Source organism: Lindgomyces ingoldianus (assembly GCF_010093535.1).
Source record: "Lindgomyces ingoldianus strain ATCC 200398 unplaced genomic scaffold BDR25scaffold_6, whole genome shotgun sequence".
Classification (NCBI taxonomy): Eukaryota; Fungi; Ascomycota; class Dothideomycetes; order Pleosporales; family Lindgomycetaceae; genus Lindgomyces; species Lindgomyces ingoldianus.
In genome coordinates, this window is record NW_022985167.1 from 1,083,862 (window position 1) to 1,102,903 (window position 19,042).

The 19,042-nt window shown below is 49.6% G+C and overlaps 7 protein-coding genes across 7 annotated transcripts; 3 read left to right on the top strand and 4 right to left on the bottom strand.

Moving 5' to 3' along the window:
- Positions 1-1,160: 1,160 nt before the first annotated feature.
- Positions 1,161-1,867, bottom strand: BDR25DRAFT_255070 (30S ribosomal protein S13). The gene is made up of 4 exons (XM_033686336.1): positions 1,762-1,867; positions 1,669-1,713; positions 1,353-1,619; positions 1,161-1,303 (listed from the first exon to the last, which is right to left on the bottom strand). The coding sequence occupies exons 1-4, from the start codon at positions 1,762-1,764 to the stop codon at positions 1,241-1,243; spliced, it is 378 nt and encodes a 125-aa protein (XP_033551555.1). The 5' UTR covers positions 1,765-1,867; the 3' UTR covers positions 1,161-1,240.
- A 139-nt stretch (positions 1,868-2,006) lies between these two features.
- BDR25DRAFT_351240 (uncharacterized protein) lies at positions 2,007-6,049 on the top strand (the record flags this gene model as incomplete). The annotated part of the gene is made up of 13 exons (XM_033694823.1): positions 2,007-2,117; positions 2,178-2,255; positions 2,305-2,321; positions 2,372-2,579; positions 2,626-2,821; positions 2,871-3,129; positions 3,187-3,219; positions 3,269-3,290; positions 3,327-3,376; positions 3,404-3,460; positions 3,506-3,589; positions 3,613-3,793; positions 3,869-6,049. 13 exons carry the CDS (start codon positions 2,007-2,009, stop codon positions 6,047-6,049), a joined length of 3,477 nt encoding a protein of 1,158 aa, XP_033551556.1.
- Positions 6,050-7,065: 1,016 nt separating this feature from the next.
- BDR25DRAFT_255080 (uncharacterized protein) lies at positions 7,066-10,005 on the top strand. Its single transcript, XM_033686337.1, has 5 exons — positions 7,066-7,783; positions 7,833-8,381; positions 8,431-8,490; positions 8,655-8,738; positions 8,799-10,005. The coding sequence occupies exons 1-5, from the start codon at positions 7,210-7,212 to the stop codon at positions 9,824-9,826; spliced, it is 2,295 nt and encodes a 764-aa protein (XP_033551557.1). The 5' UTR covers positions 7,066-7,209; the 3' UTR covers positions 9,827-10,005.
- Positions 10,006-10,347: 342 nt separating this feature from the next.
- Positions 10,348-12,223, bottom strand: BDR25DRAFT_332082 (uncharacterized protein; the record flags this gene model as incomplete). The annotated part of the gene is made up of 5 exons (XM_033692714.1): positions 10,348-10,658; positions 10,754-11,669; positions 11,725-11,856; positions 11,940-12,129; positions 12,183-12,223. 5 exons carry the CDS (start codon positions 12,221-12,223, stop codon positions 10,426-10,428), a joined length of 1,512 nt encoding a protein of 503 aa, XP_033551558.1. The 3' UTR covers positions 10,348-10,425.
- A 511-nt stretch (positions 12,224-12,734) lies between these two features.
- On the bottom strand, positions 12,735-13,343 carry BDR25DRAFT_280190 (ubiquitin-conjugating enzyme E2; the record flags this gene model as incomplete). The annotated part of the gene is made up of 3 exons (XM_033687795.1): positions 13,199-13,343; positions 12,936-13,134; positions 12,735-12,874 (listed from the first exon to the last, which is right to left on the bottom strand). The coding sequence occupies exons 1-3, from the start codon at positions 13,316-13,318 to the stop codon at positions 12,735-12,737; spliced, it is 459 nt and encodes a 152-aa protein (XP_033551559.1). The 5' UTR covers positions 13,319-13,343.
- Positions 13,344-14,420: 1,077 nt separating this feature from the next.
- BDR25DRAFT_301367 (uncharacterized protein) lies at positions 14,421-15,256 on the bottom strand. Its single transcript, XM_033689554.1, has 2 exons — positions 14,808-15,256; positions 14,421-14,752 (listed from the first exon to the last, which is right to left on the bottom strand). The coding sequence occupies exons 1-2, from the start codon at positions 15,048-15,050 to the stop codon at positions 14,744-14,746; spliced, it is 252 nt and encodes an 83-aa protein (XP_033551560.1). The 5' UTR covers positions 15,051-15,256; the 3' UTR covers positions 14,421-14,743.
- Positions 15,257-16,640: 1,384 nt separating this feature from the next.
- Positions 16,641-18,676, top strand: BDR25DRAFT_351245 (uncharacterized protein; the record flags this gene model as incomplete). The annotated part of the gene is made up of 14 exons (XM_033694824.1): positions 16,641-16,710; positions 16,764-16,819; positions 16,939-16,992; positions 17,025-17,130; positions 17,165-17,328; positions 17,385-17,446; positions 17,478-17,512; positions 17,563-17,652; positions 17,687-17,806; positions 17,837-17,906; positions 18,038-18,146; positions 18,174-18,211; positions 18,281-18,439; positions 18,511-18,676. 14 exons carry the CDS (start codon positions 16,641-16,643, stop codon positions 18,674-18,676), a joined length of 1,299 nt encoding a protein of 432 aa, XP_033551561.1.
- Between the last annotated feature and the right edge of the window lie 366 nt (positions 18,677-19,042).

A 19,042-nucleotide genomic window follows, 5' to 3' on the forward strand; every position in this document is an offset into this window, starting at 1 on the left:
AATTCAGCATCCTTCTGAGTGGATGTCTTTCAAGGATCAACACTCCTGACGTTGTCAAAACAGATGTGGAGACCGATTTGGCAACGCAATAGCGGCTAGTGGTGGACTCCAAGAAACATTGCCACGCCACTACGGTGTCCTCTAGACAACTTCATGCATACGATATTGATCGCTTTGGTAATAGTTCTCTAGAACACTCACCCACTCATTCAAATGTTTGCATTTTGACTTGACCGCGTCAGCATCCCCTCGCACACGTGAGGAGTGGTACCATGAATTTCAACCATCACACCATGCTGTGGTACAGCCCCGAAATTCAGTCGCCACTTTGCATTAGATTCGTGCTGAAAATCTCTCCGTCCGTAAAAGCCAAGCTCACACAATAGAGAACATGTCGTTCTCGGACTGTTCGGTTCTCCAATACGCCACTGTCAGAGCATGTCGTACATGTGAGGGCCTAAGAAATGATTGGTGAGGCTAACTACCTAGGTAAACGCTTGTTGGTTTTGTGACTCCTTATCAGTCCCCAAGGCTTCAGTCGGACTTCTAAAATTGGGTCAAAAAGTAATTGGCCATGTTCCGTCTTGCGGGACACGAGATGGGGTTGCACGGGGCTGTTGTTGTATTCTACTTCGGGAACACAGGATATCTTTCACCCATGTATCACCCGACTGACCTTTCAAACATGGTAGCACTTCACGGTAATCTGAACCTTTTCCTATGTCATCACTTACAACATACTTTGATTGGTAATAGTTGGATATGAAAACTGTGCTGTCACTCGATGAACCTGAAGATCATGGCTTTCAGCTTTAATTCTGAGGGATGCGTGACTCTGCCAGAATCTCTCAAAGGTCACGACGGCTGAGTCCGGAATAAGAGAAAAGAGACTGGTTAGATGCTACTTATGAACCATACGCCCTAACATCCGCTCTTGCAATTGAAATGCAGGTGCACTTCATGTTGGGATAATCTTGGAACCTTGACTCGGTGCATAGGTCCGCTGAGCCTGCCACCGTTACAGCTTTGGACCAAACCGATGCCGTTCTTTGATCTGCATCCGAACATGATATGGGAATTAACATGTGGTATCACCATTGCTTCTTAACTCGCATGGTATGCCCATTTCTACCAACAATGGACTGTTCGCGTTTGAATGAACCTTGTTCAAGTGGTTGAATGCTATGACGCCAGCCTATGCTTGTGATACAATATTCTACAACACATCTGCACATGGTTCCTACATCTGCACCCTTCCCAACCCACCACGCTCAATCTTGTTTAATTTTCTTGCCGTTGTGATCTATCAATGTCAGCATCCGCTACCATACTGGGGTGTCCTTCCCACTTACCTGTGTCCTTGTCCTTTGGCCTCTCACCGGTAACCCCATGGCATGGCGCCTTCCCCGATACGTTCCCATATCCTTTAGTCTTCGTATGTTATCCTGGACCTCTCTTCGTAAATCATTCTCAATCTTCATATTGGATAGTTCGGCGTTCAGTTCTAGAACTTGTGCGTTTTTGAGACCTCCGACTTTGGCGAAGGGGTAGATGTGGTATCGCGCCATGATACGCTGCGAAACTTTGGGGCCAATGCCGTAGAAAGTTTCAAGGAGACGCTGCAAGAAGGTTAAGATGGTGGCATAGAGGAATGGGGTTGAATTGTACTTTTACGAGCGTCTGTTCGGGGAAGTTGAAACCGAAGACTTGCACCTGATTGCCGTTAGCTCTACCAAAAAATCGCCTCGATTGCGTACGTACCATCTTGCCAGGCGACCAAACGCACTCAGATCTGTTGATAGATCTCACTTGCTCAGAAAAGCAGCCCTGAAGGCCGTACGATCGCGATCACGAAACTTCTTGGCTCGGATAAATGTGATGCCGGAAACACCGATCCTCCACGGTTTCAGAAGCGGTCCAGGGACCAAAGACACCACGTTTCAACCATCTCTGAATATATAAAACCCCCCATCACCCTGATTACTGCCAAATCCAGAAAAAACACCATGGCTTCTCTTCAGAGACTCGTTATTTCGGCTCTACTGATCTTGTCGATCACTTTTGTCTTCTTTACGCAAGCCACGGAGGCGGCGAAGGGCCCAAAGATCACACACAAGGTACATGGGGACAATGAGCTGTATGCTGAATATTTGGAGCTAATAGTAATCCCTTTCTAGGTTTACTTTGACATTGAGCAAGATGACAAGCCCATTGGACGAATTGTGATGGGTCTCTATGGCAAGACGGTGCCTAAGGTTCATTAATCCCACTCAGTCGCTCTGATCCAGCTAACTGTTCTATTAGACCGCCGAGAACTTCCGGTAATCCACGCTTCCCACATTCCTCGATTCACGGTCTAACTGCTTAATAGTGCCCTAGCCACCGGCGAGAAGGGCTTTGGATACCAGGGCTCTACCTTCCACCGTGTCATCAAGGCATTCATGATCCAGGGTGGTGATTTCACCAATGGCGACGGAACTGGTGGAAAGTCCATCTACGGCCAGAAATTCCCGGACGAGAACTTCAAGCTCAAGCATAGCAAAAAGGGAATGCTCAGTAAGCACGCACAGTTCGCAGATGTTTGACATCAAGCTTACGTTGCTAGGCATGGCCAACTCCGGCAAGGACACCAACGGCAGCCAATTCTTCATCACTACTGTCGTCACCGGTTGGCTCGACGGCCGCCACGTCGTCTTCGGTGAGGTCCTCGAAGGCTACGATGTCGTCGAGGCGATTGAAAACTGCGAGAAGGGTATGGGCGACAAGCCGGTCAAGACGATAAAGATCGCGAAGAGCGGCGAGCTGGAGGTGCCGGAAGAAGGTATCCACGTGGAACTCTAGGCCTTTGCGGGGCTGTGCATTTGCTGTAGAGGCGCTGATTCTTGTTTTCCCTGAAGATATTTACGGAGCAGCAGAGCCTGCCATCGAAGGCGACAATCTCGATGTCACGGCCTCTCAACAAATACTGCCGTCAGCAGAAGACACTTTGAAGCCCCCGTCTAGCGAGACGGAGCAAATTACGATTTCAGCAAATAGCGAGGAGGGCTTGTCCCTGGGCCAAAAACTATTTTTCTTGGGCGCGATCATCTCGATTTGCGTGCTGTTCATTCACTCTCGGAGAGGGGGCGGGTCAGATAGGATCAAAGAAAAAAGCATGGCGTAGTACTTGACTGATGAATAAATGAGGCACGTTCACTGCACGCTCCGCCCGAAGATGTGGTAGCGCAGATCTAGAGATGGATATTGCCCCGGCCGTGCACAGAATCAGCAGAGCACGACCCCCATTTACGGTACTCACAAACATAGCACCGCGCCCATCCCCGTAGATCGGCCGCGGGCGCGATAAATTTTCTCTGCTGGCTTCTTTTGCAAATGCGTGACGCAGACAGGCCGCCGGGCGCAGAAATTTCGGCTCGCCTGAAGAATCTGATGCTGGGGACTCACCGCAAATCGAGCCCCGGTCCTCACCGACCCCCCTAGCACCTAATTTGGCCTAGCGCGCTAGTGGCGACGAAAACCTTCTTCTTCCCCCGATCCCTTCAACCTTTTTCCTTCCCACATCCTCACCCACACAACAACCCCTCCTTGTGTGCCCCCCGAAATCTCCATCAGCACAGTTTCTGTGAAGTCCTTTCCCTTCTTTTTGGCTGCACTTTCATTTCTTCCGTCGTTTAGGGAAGAGAGGCGGCTTGAACCTCATTTCCCATCACCAACAGTTTCAGGCGCGTTTCTGCCTGCTGTCACGACTCTCATCTCACTTAGCCCGCAGTATCTTTCTGTAGCTCACCTCCCGGTTAGCTTGAGAGGTATCTAAAGTAATAATCAACCTCATCCGCATCTTCCTTACTTCGATCCATCCCCTCCGCAGCCCGGCTCGCAGTCAGCCCCAATAGTATTTACGCCTCCATTCAATATGGCTGAACAACTCGACATGGGTCGTCTCTCTCTGAACGACTCTCAGCACGCTGGCAACTTCCCAGACCGTGCTGCCTACATACCTCCACATCTTCGTGGTCGACAGGCGCCCGCTCCAGCTCCCGCGCTAAATGGCCCACCACCGATGATGAACGGTGGTGACATGAACGGCGCCGCTGGACCTGGTGGGCTGAACGGCAGCGCCTGGGGCCCAAGGTCAGTACAACCTGGAGTCATCGATGATGATCAGGGAAGTAACAAATTCGACAGCAGAGGTTATGGTGGTCCCCCTCCCCAACGCCCCACAAGTGGCGGCGGCAACTGGGCTAGCGCCCCTAACTTCACTCCTCGAGGTAGCGAGCCCCCCCAATACAATCAACAACCCGGAGGCGGCTGGGGTGCCAACCCGGGCAAATTCGACCCGAATGCTTATGGGAAACCAGGTGCAGGTGGAACAAGTATTGCACGTGGATCTGGCGATGGACAATGGAGGGACGGCAAGCACATCCCAGGTCCAGCCAATCCTCGTGTCGAGCGTGAGCTCTTTGGCGTCCCTAACGATCCCTCGAAACAACATACTGGCATCAACTTCGAAAAGTATGACGACATCCCCGTCGAGGCATCCGGCCAAGGCGTTCCGGAGCCCGTCATCAAGTTCACGAACCCTCCACTTGACGACCACCTCCTCACCAACATCGAGCTTGCAGGTTACAAGGTTCCCACCCCTGTACAGAAATACTCTATTCCCATCGTCATGGGTGGCCGCGACTTGATGGCCTGTGCACAGACAGGTTCCGGAAAGACCGGTGGTTTCTTGTTCCCTATCTTATCACAAGCCTATATAACGGGACCGAGCGCTGCCCCGCCAACGGCTGCAGGTGGTTATGGCTATGGACGTCAACGCAAAGCCTACCCTACCTCCTTGATCTTGGCTCCAACCCGTGAGTTGGTTTCTCAGATATACGATGAGGCTCGCAAATTCGCATACCGATCCTGGGTTCGACCATGCGTTGTCTACGGTGGCGCCGACATTGGTTCCCAGCTGCGTCAGATCGAGCGTGGCTGTGACCTTCTGGTTGCTACTCCTGGGCGATTGGTTGACTTGATCGAGCGTGGTCGCATCTCTCTCCAGAACATCAAGTACCTCGTTCTTGACGAGGCGGATCGTATGTTGGATATGGGTTTCGAACCCCAGATTCGTCGCATTGTCGAAGGCGAAGACATGCCACCTACGTCTGCCCGTCAGACTCTAATGTTTTCTGCTACGTTTCCGCGAGACATCCAGATGCTCGCTCGCGACTTCTTGAAGGAGTATATCTTCCTTTCTGTTGGTCGTGTCGGCTCTACCTCTGAGAACATTACTCAGAAGGTTGAGTACGTCGAAGACGTCGATAAGCGTTCCGTTTTGCTCGACATTCTACATACCCACGGCGCAGGTCTCACTCTAATTTTCGTTGAAACGAAACGCATGGCCGATTCTCTTTCCGATTTCCTTATCAACCAGGGCTTCCCCGCCACCTCGATCCACGGAGACCGCACTCAGCGTGAGCGTGAGAAGGCTCTTGAGATGTTCCGCACCGGACGTTGCCCAATTCTCGTTGCGACCGCTGTTGCTGCACGTGGTCTCGATATCCCCAATGTCACTCACGTAGTCAATTATGATCTTCCCACCGATATCGATGACTACGTCCACCGTATTGGTCGTACTGGTCGTGCCGGTAACACTGGTATCTCCACCGCTTTCTTCAACCGTGGCAACCGTGGCGTTGTCCGAGACTTGATTGACTTGTTGAAAGAAGCTAACCAGGAAGTTCCTTCATTCCTGGAGAGCATCGCCCGCGAGGGCTCCGGCTTTGGAGGCGGTCGTGGTGGACGCGGTGGCGGCCGCGGCCGCGGCGCTGGTAATGCTACCCGCGATGTTCGTCGCTACGCTGGAGGCGGGGGAGGCAATGCTGGTGGCTTCGGTGGTGGCGGGAACTGGGGGGGCGCACCACAAGGTGGTTACGGAGGAGGTGGCTTCGGTGGACCTCCAGGAGGCGGCTATGTAGGCGGCAGTGGAGCCGGGTACGGTGGTGGTTTTGGTGGAGGAGGCTATGGCAATCCATCCGGCCCTGCGGGCAACTCCTGGTGGTAAACAACGAATGCTCGCCCCGTAACACTGCGATACCCAGGAACTAATTTTCCTTCTCCAAACGATACCCTGGGATGTCGTATCGCCCCGAAGGCGACTTTTCATTTCGTTTTTTTCCAACAACTGTTTTATGGTTTTCCTGCGATTCATCTGCGGTTACTACGGAACGACACACGGAAGTCCGGAACTTGCTCTCATACCCCGATCAGCATATAGACAGCGACTGTTTCTTTGCGGACCTGCCTCTTTCGAGCTCTACTGCATACCTAGGATATCCGGCGCATCTCGTCGAACTCACGTCGAGCTCGATTCATAGACGGCAGAGGCATGAAGGCTTTTTCTGGAAGAGAATGCATGACGAACATTTTATGCCTTCGCTTCCTTGCTGCTTGGGGAGCCCTCAAATAGATCTCGTTTCTCCGGCTTTCGATGCCGACGGCTCTGTTTTCCCTTTTTTTTTCTTTACATATCACCTAAAAGCGATTTCTTTCCCCTCGTCATTCCCCTCGGCGAGCACGTCTTTTTCGTCGTCTTTCTTCACACGGAGGAACCTGGGTGTGGATCTATTCTGGACGACGGAAAAGTTCGCTTGTTCATCGCACATAGATGGCGTTCATGAAGGCTTCCCCTTCTAATAAGCCCCGCTGAGGGTCAGCGAAGACCTGTGGTTTCGGTATCTCATGGCTGCGAAATGCATGCTCGTGGTGGAGAAGCTTTGGTTTGCATCTACACGCCGAGATTCTTTAATGACTTGGGCGAGGGAATCACCATACATAAAAGCACAGTTCTCATCGGATGATTAAATTAAATAGACTAGTTTGCATGGGGCGCATGGCAATGAGCTAGTTGCCCTATGGAATCCACGTGTGTTTTCCCAATAACCTGCTTTGAATGAGTTCATCAACGAGTGACCTTCGATCTCAAGTGTCGCAAAATGCACATGATTGGATCGTGAGATCCTCAAATCTAGATCTCGGATTTATGTTACTCCGACGCCGGCAAACGTAAAGCTCGCTCACGACCGTCATGATCAAAGGGGCGGTCCAGCCACTTTGTTGAAAAGCCTTCATCCTGCATAGAAAGTGCATCAATGATTCTAATGTCCAGACTCTATCCCTGCTGAATCCGAAACCTTACACGGCGGCTGCAACCAAGCTCGACACATGGATCCGAACACGACCTCTGCTGCGGCACCAGCTCCGCGCGCCGACGAGCCCGACTCCAGAAACAGCCTCCGACACATTCTAGCAGCAGAACCAGCCATGGAAGACGCGAAGCCTGCCCCTCCACAGCCAAATACTCCCGGCCCTGACGAAAGTGAGGCTGCACAGGATGCTCCCAAGTCTGCAACCGACTCCAAGCCATCTGTCGAGCCACCGATGTACACGGCCACCACAACCACGACCCGCCGCAATGCCAATGGAAGCGTCTCCTCAGTCTACTCTGGCAACAAGATTCGGCATCTGAAGAAAGATGATGGCATTCCGCTCTGGCGGAAGGACATCCAGTACGACTTTCTTCGCTATGTGTTCGAAGACCCGCAGACTGTGTTTCACAAGGTGTCGGACGGCTCAGGAGGACACACGTTTGCAGACATCTACTTAGATGCAATGGCCAAGAGCAGCAAGTGTAGCAAAATCCTGAAGGACAAGCTGCTGACAGAGCGACCGGCTGCCATCAACATGGCAATGGTATGTCTGCTGGTCAATGTTGGGCGGATGAACACTACTCTGAATTGTGAGAGAAGTTGAGGACGTATACTTGGGTATCTCTAATACTACCATAGTCTTTCCGGAAATGCGTGCTCAGCTCCGAACCTACCACTCGATCCCCTCCCTCCAAGCCCGGCAGGACCCGAATGCCTACAAGCAGCTGCAAGATGCACCGAGATTGAAATCAATACTCAAGGGCGCGACCGAGGATATAGAACAGCCTAGCACGATCGAAGACATCAGGTCGCATCCGATCCCTCGAACGAATCCCGTCAACCTGATCTTCGTGCTCTCGCAATACGCGCCAAAGATATCCGAGATCCACTTCTTTCCACCCCGCGACTTCTTTGACCTCGTCATGCGATCAAATCTTAGCAGCAGGAGTAGAGCCACCGCATTCTTGTGGCTGATGTGGTGGTACCTAGAGAGCGACTTCTCCAAAGAGGCAGCCCAATCTAATCCGTTCGGACCGGGACAATATGGAGTCGATGGCGATGCTACCAATGGCTTGCCCATCAAATGTCCCGCATTTGACTTTCTGACTCCGGATCTAGAAGCATTGGAGAACGTTGATACCCTAGATGAGAAAAACTTTGGTGAGATCAAGCGAAAGGAACGAATAGGTATGGACGCCAACTTGAACTCTCATAATTGCTCTGCTAAGGCAAGTAGCCATTCTAGCAAGTGACATGGCGCCTGTTGTTACAGGCCCTAAGCGCACTAACAAGAAAGGTGAGTACAGATCTAAGTCGACTACATTTTGTGAATATTTGCGGGCTTAGCAACTTAACTTGCAAGGGTCCTCTTAAGCTCGTCAATAGCTGTAAATAGGCGCCAGCTGTCGTTCTTTGATGTTTTTCTGGTTCTCAGAACCATTCCTGCTAACCATACCGCAGCCTTCAATCAAAATCCCGTCTTTTCAGTCCTGGCAGATGATGGCGCGTCTACTCCAGGCAGAGACCGCCAATCTCCATCTCATGGCAAGTCTCTCAGACTCTCGTAGGACCCGTCTTCTCAAGAGCATAGCTAATAATACAAAGGCTCCGCGAGGGGTGGTCGAGGAAGCAAGCTGGCAAAGTCTATCATCGAGAGGGATTATCCCTCCGACACCGACCGCACACGCTCAGCCTCCCCACCCGCTAGCGTATACAACACGGGGAAAAAGTCCACCCCAAATATGCGCATCAACACTCTTCTAAATGAAGACGGGCCAGCGTCAACCCCCGCACCCAAAGGCCCTGGCCGTGGAAACTGGTCTCGCAACCGCAACGGCGGAGGGCGCGGCTTCAAAGCCAAACTTGATGCTCAGGCTACTTCTCAAGATGGCACGTCTCCTTCTACAAATGCCCCGGTTGCGACCTTCAACGGACCGCATGGCTTCTATCTCCCGCTAAACGGTTCAGATCCGAGTCACAAGCGCACAAGACCCTTGACGCAGCACCAATTAGCCGTCGAACAGTACCGGCGTCGGCGCGTCGAAGTTATCCTCGACCGCGGCCTCCGCATCGAATACCAGCGCGCGAAGAAACAACGACATCGTGACGGCGCCGTTATGCGCGCCTGGGTACGCTGCAAGGGCATGCCGGATGGCTACGATACAGACGAAGAATCTAACATCCAGGCGGTTCAACAAGCAGATATCGAAGTCGGAACTAAAACCCCGCCGCCGATGTTCGCGGGCTTGGTCCCATCGGATTACTCGGGCGAGACGAACGATCATGGCGAAGAAGCGTACTACCGAGCGAAAATGCTGCATCGAGCGCTCCGTCGAATGGAGCGCTGGGAAGGCGGTAGAGGCGTTGTACGCACGAAGAAGAAGGGGAAAGAGGGGGATTTGGAGTGGATGGAGAGTAATGGAAATGGCGTGGACAAGGAAGATCGGGATCAAAGTCCGGATGCAGATGCGGATGAAGATCAGGAAATGGAGGATGCGGACGAGGGGGAGAGAAGAGAGGATGTTGAAATGGATAGTGAAGAGGAGGATGAAGAGTTGGAGAGGCTGAGCAGGACCGGATTTGGCAGGAATGTCTTGCCTCCGTTGAGTAGGCTACAGGAAAATGTAGAGTAAGAGTAGGGATAAGTGGAAGAACATATTCTTCAATGGTTTGTTGGGACTGGTTGTCACCGTCTCCTTCAGGATATTGTGGTATTTGTATGGAGCTTTGATGTGTTTGGAATCATGAACATTAGGACTATCCAAAGGTTTGTTTGGGAGGATATTCGGTTTAGTTTCTATTTTACCTCTATGAACGGTCTCATACGTTTGTAACATCACGAGACTGGCTCTAATGGAGGACAAGTGGCTCCTATGTCTTGAATTCTTCGCGGTTCATTTAGATAGCTAATCCGACGGCGAAGATATTGTTCATGAATCGCTCCCATCTGTTGTTCTGCGACTCGTTCACCATAGGTACCCCTAATAGACTAGTTAAGAACGGCAAGGTGTGTTTTCACCTTAAGGACAACGTGCGCCAGAAAATCAGATTTAAACAATAACTCGCGTTTATTCGCGTAAAGCTGTTCCCAGCACATGGGTATCATTCATGTCACATACTCCTTCCTCCCTTCATCTCTCCTCCCATCTAAAACGCCATTCAGAGTATTTCCCGTTCCCGTTGCCATCGACATTTACACCGTCCCATGCAACCAGCACAACAGCTTCCAATCCTACGAACCTGGCTGTATGGAAACCATACCGACCGTCTCAACATCCAGTGTTTCCATATCCACCAACACCGCCGTCTTCGACTGACTAAACTTAGGCACAGAGATGAGAAGAACTTTCTGCCCTGTTGGGCCGTCGATAACGCGTTTTTCGAATTTTGCTTGGTTCCCTACAAAGTAGATATGTGGACAATCTTTTACGATGAGTGGGTCGTCGTCTTGGAAGGGGTAGCACCCTGTTCAAATTAGCATCGCCTCATATTATCTTGGTTTTGGTTGCGTTCCATTGCGTGGCGGGAGAGTAGCGGTTTGGTGGGATTTAGGGACTTACATAGTGTATCTGGTGCAGTTGGTGCTACAGACCGCCACCGAAGCATCATCTCCATAACATCCATGGCCTCGACATCTTCAACGTATTTTAAGAGGTCGTCGACGGTTTGCCCCCCAGTTCCTAGCACTCGCCACCCGTCAATGTCGCCTTCCCACGGATTCGACACGCTGTCGAGTCCTTCGCGGCTCTCGTTACTCTTGACGGGTGGGTTCGCGTACTGTCTGCTCTGGGGAAACAGCGCTGGATGCAACGGTTGTTGTGGTAGTGCAACATTCGCTGGATCCGACGCGCCAGGGATAAGCGTGACGGGCAGCGAAGGCAGGACGTCAGACAAGAGAGCATCGAAGCGTTCGGACGGCGTGGCGTTATAGCTGGAAGCGTCGTATCCGTAATGTTTCTTCCCCTTCCTCGCATTGAAGTCCTCGCGTGATAATATCGGACTTGCATGCGACAAGCTATTCCCAGCGATAATCAACCTCGTTATCTTAGCTGCTTTCTCTTGCTCTGCATGCGCGCCAACCTCGCCGGTCAAAAACTCAACCAGCAAATCCAACCCCATATCATCGTCCTGTGTGCCTGTAATCTCCAGTCCACTCACAATCGCCACCTTCCCTGATTTCTCTCTCTTCACGCCCACGCTTGTGCTCCTCTTCTTCCCAGATACGGTGAGCGCAGAATCGTCCCGTTCCCAGCGCTGTGGTTGTCGCGGGAGGTCCGCGTATTGCGTTGCGATGACTTGGAAGGAGCCGTCTGCTTGCTCAGTGCCGAGCGCGGCGAGGACGCAGCCTGTCACGTAGTGCGAGTTTAGCGACTCGCCTATGATGCGAAGACGGCCGGATTCGTCTTCTAGCATCATTTCGTCGAGGCCCGTAGGTGATATGTAGGTTTTGCGGGAGGGTGGGGCAGCGATCCAGTGCTGAGGAATTAGTCCGTAGTCTAGCAGAAGGGAAGGAGGAGGTAGGAGGAAGTACTTCTTTTGCTATATCATCCAAGATGTTGGGTTTCAATCCCATTTCCATATACACCGTGCCAACAACCCAACACAGCTCGCCCTGTCGAACATCGAGTACTCGGTCTACCATTTTCGCTTTCTCTCCTGCTAGCTTGTCGTACGTCAGCACATCTCAATCTCCCCATTCCCAAAGCCATTTAGCTCCATAAGAACTCTATGATAGGATATAGCTACCTCAAAATCCCTCCATGCCTCCGTCGCCTGTTGGACAATAGACGGTCGCAATTGCGAAAGCCGTAAGAAGTACATATCTGCATATTGCTGCCCGTAATTTTTCTCAGCGCCTTTTGGTAGGTCGAAGGTATGGAGAGGGTTGTAGAATGAGGCGCTTCGGGAGGGGAGAAATGGTTGGTCTTGACTGGAGCTGCAGTGAGCGACGAACTCTTTCAGAGGTGGCTAATTGGGGTTAAGACTTACAAAGGCGCACCTTTGAGGAGATTCCCATCTGTAGATGCCATTGTGTATATTAGAAGAGGTATTTTAAGTGTGGTGTAGATGGAGGTGGGAGGTGACGTTCGAAAAGTTGGGGCTGAGCGCGAACGCGATCTCGCGTTTTCGGACGTCTTCCCGAATAGGAAGCCTAGGACACATGCAGTCACGTGCTCTATTTTGACTAATTAGGCTACTCATAACTATTTTCTAGCATCGTAGCCGTTCACGGCTTAAACGGCCACCGCGATAAGACCTAGACAACGGTGAACGGCGTGCGCCGGCTCCGCGATCTCTTCCCGACTGATATCCTGAATGCGCGCGTCTTCTGCTGGCATATGATGCGAACACGCACGGCGACTGTGTCAGCTGCTAATACCTCTACAATTACGTAAGGCAACTAGTGTTGGATCTTTGCCTTAAAAGAAGGCTTGCAGATAAGATAGACTATAAGTAGAAGTCAAAGATAATTCTTATATAGGCAAGCCTATTAACTACTGCTAAGTAATTAGCATACAGAAGGACGTGCCTATGTTAGAGTTATACAGCATATTTTCTTGTCCACTCTTGAGCTGTTGCCTGAAAACACGCCCGATTAGTTTTATAGACTTGGGCGATTTCTCTCTGGATGGGACAGTCTGGGTCCGGATCCGCCATGCACATTGATATGGACATAAGAACTGGAGAGCTAGTGTTAGCAGGCTGCAAGCATTCAACCACTAGAATTTGGGTAGTTTATACCCGACGAAACTGTAAGGGATGGGCTCCAGAGGGTATTAAGGATCCCGTCGTGGTAGTGACACATAAAAATTCGCCCGTCTGTGGAGATATTTGGGTGATATATGCGAGTGGTAAACCGTATCACCGGAGGCTTAAAAGGGTAATCGGTAGGGAAACGAATTGAGAGTAAGAAGACACCTCCCTCGTACGGACTGTCTGTCTAGAGGCCGGTTATCCATCGAGCACTCCGACAGCGGTCAGAAGGCATGGAGGACGTGGCGTACCGGTCCCAAAATTGTCGCCTGCCAATTGAATAAGTCGTCACTGATTGGCCCTGCAGAACAGGAAGATGGCGGGTGACGCTCAAGATCTACCAGCTCCCTCTGGATTCGTTTTAATGACATTTGCGCTGATCGGGCAGAACCTGGCGTGAACGGTGTGTGGTGAATTGAGAATAGACGAAACATGTGACCCTAGACGGTTACAGACTTGGCATTGTTCAGCAAATGATACACGGCGCTATACCTAAAGGAGGCTCGCTACAAATCAACGCAGCGTCAACAACGCGATGGTAATTTTTGAGTGCGAAGGTGCCTGCATGTTCAGGATTGCCTATAGTACACGACTAATACAAAATTACGACAAAGATATAGGATTGCGCAGATTTTAGGTTGGCTGAAGCCAAAGTACCCCTTATACTTTTCGGCACGATGGGTTTTTCGTGACACAGAGACGGACATTAATTAGGTAGTGTCCATCTGTTAACCCGTGCTGGAGCCAAGGAGAAGGCCAAAAGGATACAAGTGTTTGTCTAAAATTCAAAATTTCCCTGCCATGTTCAGCAATAGGTGGCAAGACACAGCATTGTTGGTCACCCTTGTGCGGTGGCGATTTCTGTAGGTGGTTCCAGAGAGCTGCATTGGTTGACTGGAGGCACAGCCACACGCCCAGTAGTCACTGTAACGCTGCAAGTAAATTAACTACATCAAATAGTTAAATCGATAAGACGGGCGGAGTTGTTCTATACTAGCTAAATTGGTAATAGGGATTTTGTCCTGCGTGACAATCTAGCATAAATTTGCGCCCCACATCCTACAAAAGGCTGAAGTTGACTTTCTAACATTGTAATAAGTCTCTAAGGCTCAGAAAAGATCCCTTTAGAAATGTTAAGTTTAGGAAGACCTCAATAGTGATGCTATAGGAGTAGATGCTGTTTAGAGATAAAGCAAGGCTTTCTGCAAAGTAGGCTTGACGGTGATGATGCAAACGTAATACTTAGGAGGGAGGGGCCTACAAGGTTCAGGAGTCCACTAGCACACGGCTTATACAGAATTATAGGAAATATTGGCGGGCGCATAGATTTTAAGTCCTTTAAAGTTAAAGTACCCCTCAAACTCTTCAGCACAGGAGGTTTTCGCAACACAGGGACCGACGTTATACTTTATGCAATGTAACAACAATGCTTTAAGACTAATTGAGAGCCACCGAAAAGTCCGATACAGTATGGTATTTCAAAGTATTCATTGTTTTTGATATCTTGTGGTAGGTCTATCAACGTAGCCATCGTCTTAATGCCATACTATTCATTTATTCGTCTCGACCGTAAGCTATCCATCATCATTAATCAGTCCCTCCGCTATTACAAAGGTCTAAGTCTACGATGCATTCCATTTCCTAGGTCCAAACCCAATGCCAAATTCCCATGCGCCATAAAATGTCGTCCATGCTAAGAACCCTGTAATCCATCCATTATTAACATCATCCCGACTCTGTTTGCGCCCGTCGTATCTCCAAATATGTCGTGTGAGAAGTGAAGAGTATGAAGCTGATCAGATGATCTTGAATCCCATCAGTGGTACGTTCTTGTCATGGTTATGTATAAGGAAGACTTACCAAAGCAACACCTCCAGCAATGACGAGTGCCAAGGCTGAACCTGCGACATTCGCGGATGCTGCACCTGGGAAGGGGGTCTGTGTGAAGCTCGCCGTTGGAGCGGGACCAGTGGGAGCTGCAGTGCCCGTTGGGATGCCGGTACCAGTTGGGTAAGGTGCAATAGTTGTGGAGTTGTATGGGACATAGGTGGCACAGGCAGTAGCGGCAAGAGCAGCAACGATGGAGACGAGCGAGATCTGCATGTTGGCGGTGGCCGTTGAAGTGGGTTTGGAGGGGATGGAGAGTGGAGTCTGGTGAGAGGATTGGGTAGTACGATGAAGGCTTCCGGGTATCGTACACAAGAAAGACAATTGCAACCGCTTTAAGGTCTTGACTGGAGTGAGAAGAAGCTTGTGAGATACCACCCTACCTTGCGGTTCTATCTTCTCTTATACAAGTCACACACCACCATTTACTCCAGCCTACGTAAACACTCATCTCCAGCCTCCTCTCAATTAAGCCTAACAAAAGTACGTTAATGCGACACGGAGTCTCCACCGAAGCAAGCCGGGCTCCACAAGTAGTCACCTTAGCCTCCACTCAGATCCGCTCACTATTGCAAAGTGGAGCTGGGGGTCGGGAAGACGTGGCTGTCGGCAGGCCAACGTTATGCTGGAGCGCCACACACTCCGCCCCAGCCACGCGGATTCGCGGCTCCCAGCCACACCAAGATAACCAGCCTCGCCTCCTCGATTTGCGAAACACTAGGACACTGAACCTCTTGCCATGCCAAATCATCAGCGAAATGTCTTCCTCTTGGTATCTCCTGACTTTTGGTGGTGTCGTGAGTGGTTTCCAGCGTTGAAAGACCCCATGTATCGAGACCTTGGAGAACCCAACCGGCCTTGTTTCACGACTTCGGGAGAGGATCCTCGACGACCGTTGACAGCGGCGACCGATTGGCAGTTCTAAAAATATGCATGGAAACGCTCCACTCTTCTTATCAACTTTCGTTATGGCGTTCTAGAAGCTCAATTTGCGACGAGGACGCGTAGCTACCTCAACCTTAAGGTCATGCTTTCACTAGGCATTACGCCAAATGAGAATTGTGGATGAGGGTGAATGATATATCAGAGTGAGGATTTTGAGTTTAGGTTTCGTATGTCTCATTTGCCTGGTTTGTAAGGCAGGTATCTGGGGGCAAATTAATGTCGTTCATTCATGTCACTCTCACACAGCGGCTTTATAATATTCCCACTTCCAACATCTGCGTAAGCCATGAAACAGGAACACAGACATGATTTTCACAGATTTTTCTTCACTCAACCCTCTTTCACCATCTTTGCCATCACTTATCATTATCATTCCCATAGGACTCTAAAAAATAACCAGTAAACACAGTCGGGATTACAATTGGAAGTATAAAAGCCGACAGACCTCCTGGAAACCCTTCAGGTGAGATCGAATTTTTCTCTTGTCGGCCGAGTACCCAATTGTCTTTCCCTAACTCCAATGAGACTCGTAGTTAGGCATGTATGTGTAAATGTAGGGTTTACTATGCTAGTGGGATTTTACCGCTGGATTCGGAATAATGTGGGAATGTAAAAAAGATAGGGATATTAATCTACAACTTCAAAGATTTGATCTATAGGAACGAGAGAAAACTTGGCAGATGGTGAGAGAGATTTAGAGGAGAGTAATTGAGATGAAGTCATGAAGGTTAGAGTTGCGGTGTGGGGCTTAGACTAAGGTGTATTTTACCCCTTGTGCTAGTAGTGAAAGGTTCTGTTACTCCCAAGGTTATAGCTTTTCCGTATTTGCAATGAGCCTGATTTTAACTTTTCTTTGATGAGATGCAATTTTATCGTTACCAGCGTCAGCATCTAATCCGAACCTTCCAAGTGTTAACCTCTTCGGGTCGTGGTGGACTACTTATAACCCTTCGCCTCTGTATATTGTCAATCTAAATCTCCTAGTCAATTCGATGATCGCAATCTCTTGGCTACAATTCCAAGCATACAACCTATTCTACGTTTTGAGGACAGAATAAAACTTTCAAATGTACCGTAAACTATGACTCAGTTAGAGTCCTTAAGATCTTTACAAGACACGTGGTGACTCAATCAACATTCCGCTCATAGTTCACTTTAGGTTTTTACGGCTCCAGCTATGGACGAACCCCTAACAGTCACCGCTCACCGCTTCGTCCTATTTATTTACTATGTAAACACATCTAGAGAATAACCGTCTCGGCTCTGCCTCCACCGGTTCATAAACTACACAGCCAACAGACTCCTCTAAAGAATAATACTTGCCATAGGTCACTTTCGAAGGCAAGATTCTGTCTTTCGATGACAGCTTAAGCTAAAGTTTTAAGCCAATCGACGAGAAGATATGACGACGGTGGAGAACATGGCGGGCGCGAAAGCTAATATCTTTCCATTTCCAAGGCGCCTACAAGGATTTCGAGACGATATCTATGATGTCTTGTGGAAGCTCACACCTAGGATCTTAACGTGCCACTATAGGTACTCCTTCAAGGTATGCATTGAATCTGTCCCAGGGACCATGTCATTTGGCCTATGTTTCCTCGATAGTTTCTCAAGGTCACCAAACAGCTTCTTGAAGAAGCAATGAAACCATTCCGATACAACAGCGAGTGGCAAATATCAGGTGACCCGATCCCCTAGTGCAGGCCCCGTTCGCCTCCTTCCCCAATGGCTTCGTCCACTATTCAGACTCTACAGTACTGTTTTGAAACGAAGGTGATCTAAGGTTTTGGAATCCCGCCGCCCTCTACTTGGGATCGACTTACGGTTAAGATCAAGTCGTTCCCTAGTTCCACACGCAAAGAATTGCTCAAAGGTCGCGAAATACAAACAATATGGCGACACCTAAGATCACGTTCAATCCGCTTCATTGGCACTTTGCTTGACGAAGTTCCCTTCCGACTTTTCTGCATGTGCAATGGACCTTGCGGCCCTCGAGCTTCGCGGAAGCTTAATCTCGTTGACGCAAGGTTCAGATATGACACTACGAGGATCCTGAGCCTATGGATCTGGTCAGATTCCCATTCGACACAATGTATCACAAGCTAAACATTTCCATGGGGGACAGATGTGAGTGTGCAAACTCGATCCTCTCATAGCCAACTAGAAATTATAGGATCAGTTTATGATTCAGGAGAAGAGGCTTCCAGGCCTTATACGGAAGCATCATGAGCGTAATATGATGCGCACATGTATCCTAGTTCTTCAAGCTTGATATTCGATACAGGTAGCATTCGAAAACAGAATCCGAAGGTTTCCTGGACTAACGAATATGTTCTAGCATTGTACCAGCTGGAAAAATCTGTCGTAGTTCTTAAAAATATCACTAACAGCTAGATCTACCTCCTAAACATCACTCGCCCCCAACCTTTGACGTCTATATCAATCTTTTCACATAAACTAAATAAGCTTCGACGTCTCACCACGTTGAGTCTTGAATAAAGCTTTCTCCCAGGCACCAAATTGAACCCATGCTATCCCGATTACACCCAATTAGACGACATCGACAAGTATACGAAATCTGATCTTCCCTATTCGGAAACCTACGAACCATGTCTGCAACAAAACGAAAGATTAAATGTGCAGACGATGAGACACATAAAGTGGACAAGCCTAATATCTAGCTCAAGAGGATCAAGAGTAATATTTCACCAGGCCACTCCGATATAATTAGTGAAGAAACGGCTAACAGCCCTCAGGGTCATCTAACCGAAAGGAATCAAAATCCAGCCGTGTCCACTTCTACGACTTCCACAAGAGCTTCGAGATATTATATACAAACACCTAGGAATTACAACCCCAGTAGTCTCATGGCATGCTTCGCTCCTTATCGACGATGATCGTATGGTCTGTGTTTAAATGTCATGTGGGCTTGAGGTGTAGCTGCGCTAGCCCTTCTTCGAGAACAGATTTGCTCGTCAGAAGCCACTTTGGAAGAAAGGGAGAGCAGGGCTGCTTGAGAGCCATAGCATTCTCGGAACGCAGCTCTAGTCCCAAGTTTCTGAAAGGGGTCGCGACAAATAGCACTGGGGTTACACTCCAGAGTTCGTCATATACATGACTACGAAGTTCACAGGGGAAGTCCATGAAACGTGAGGACTGGGAAGTCATATCTTCTGAACGCTCCGTTAACTTGCCTGCTTCATGATACAGAGAAAAAATGGTTTAACTTACCTTGGGCGAGAGTCAACGAGGGCTGGAGTGGA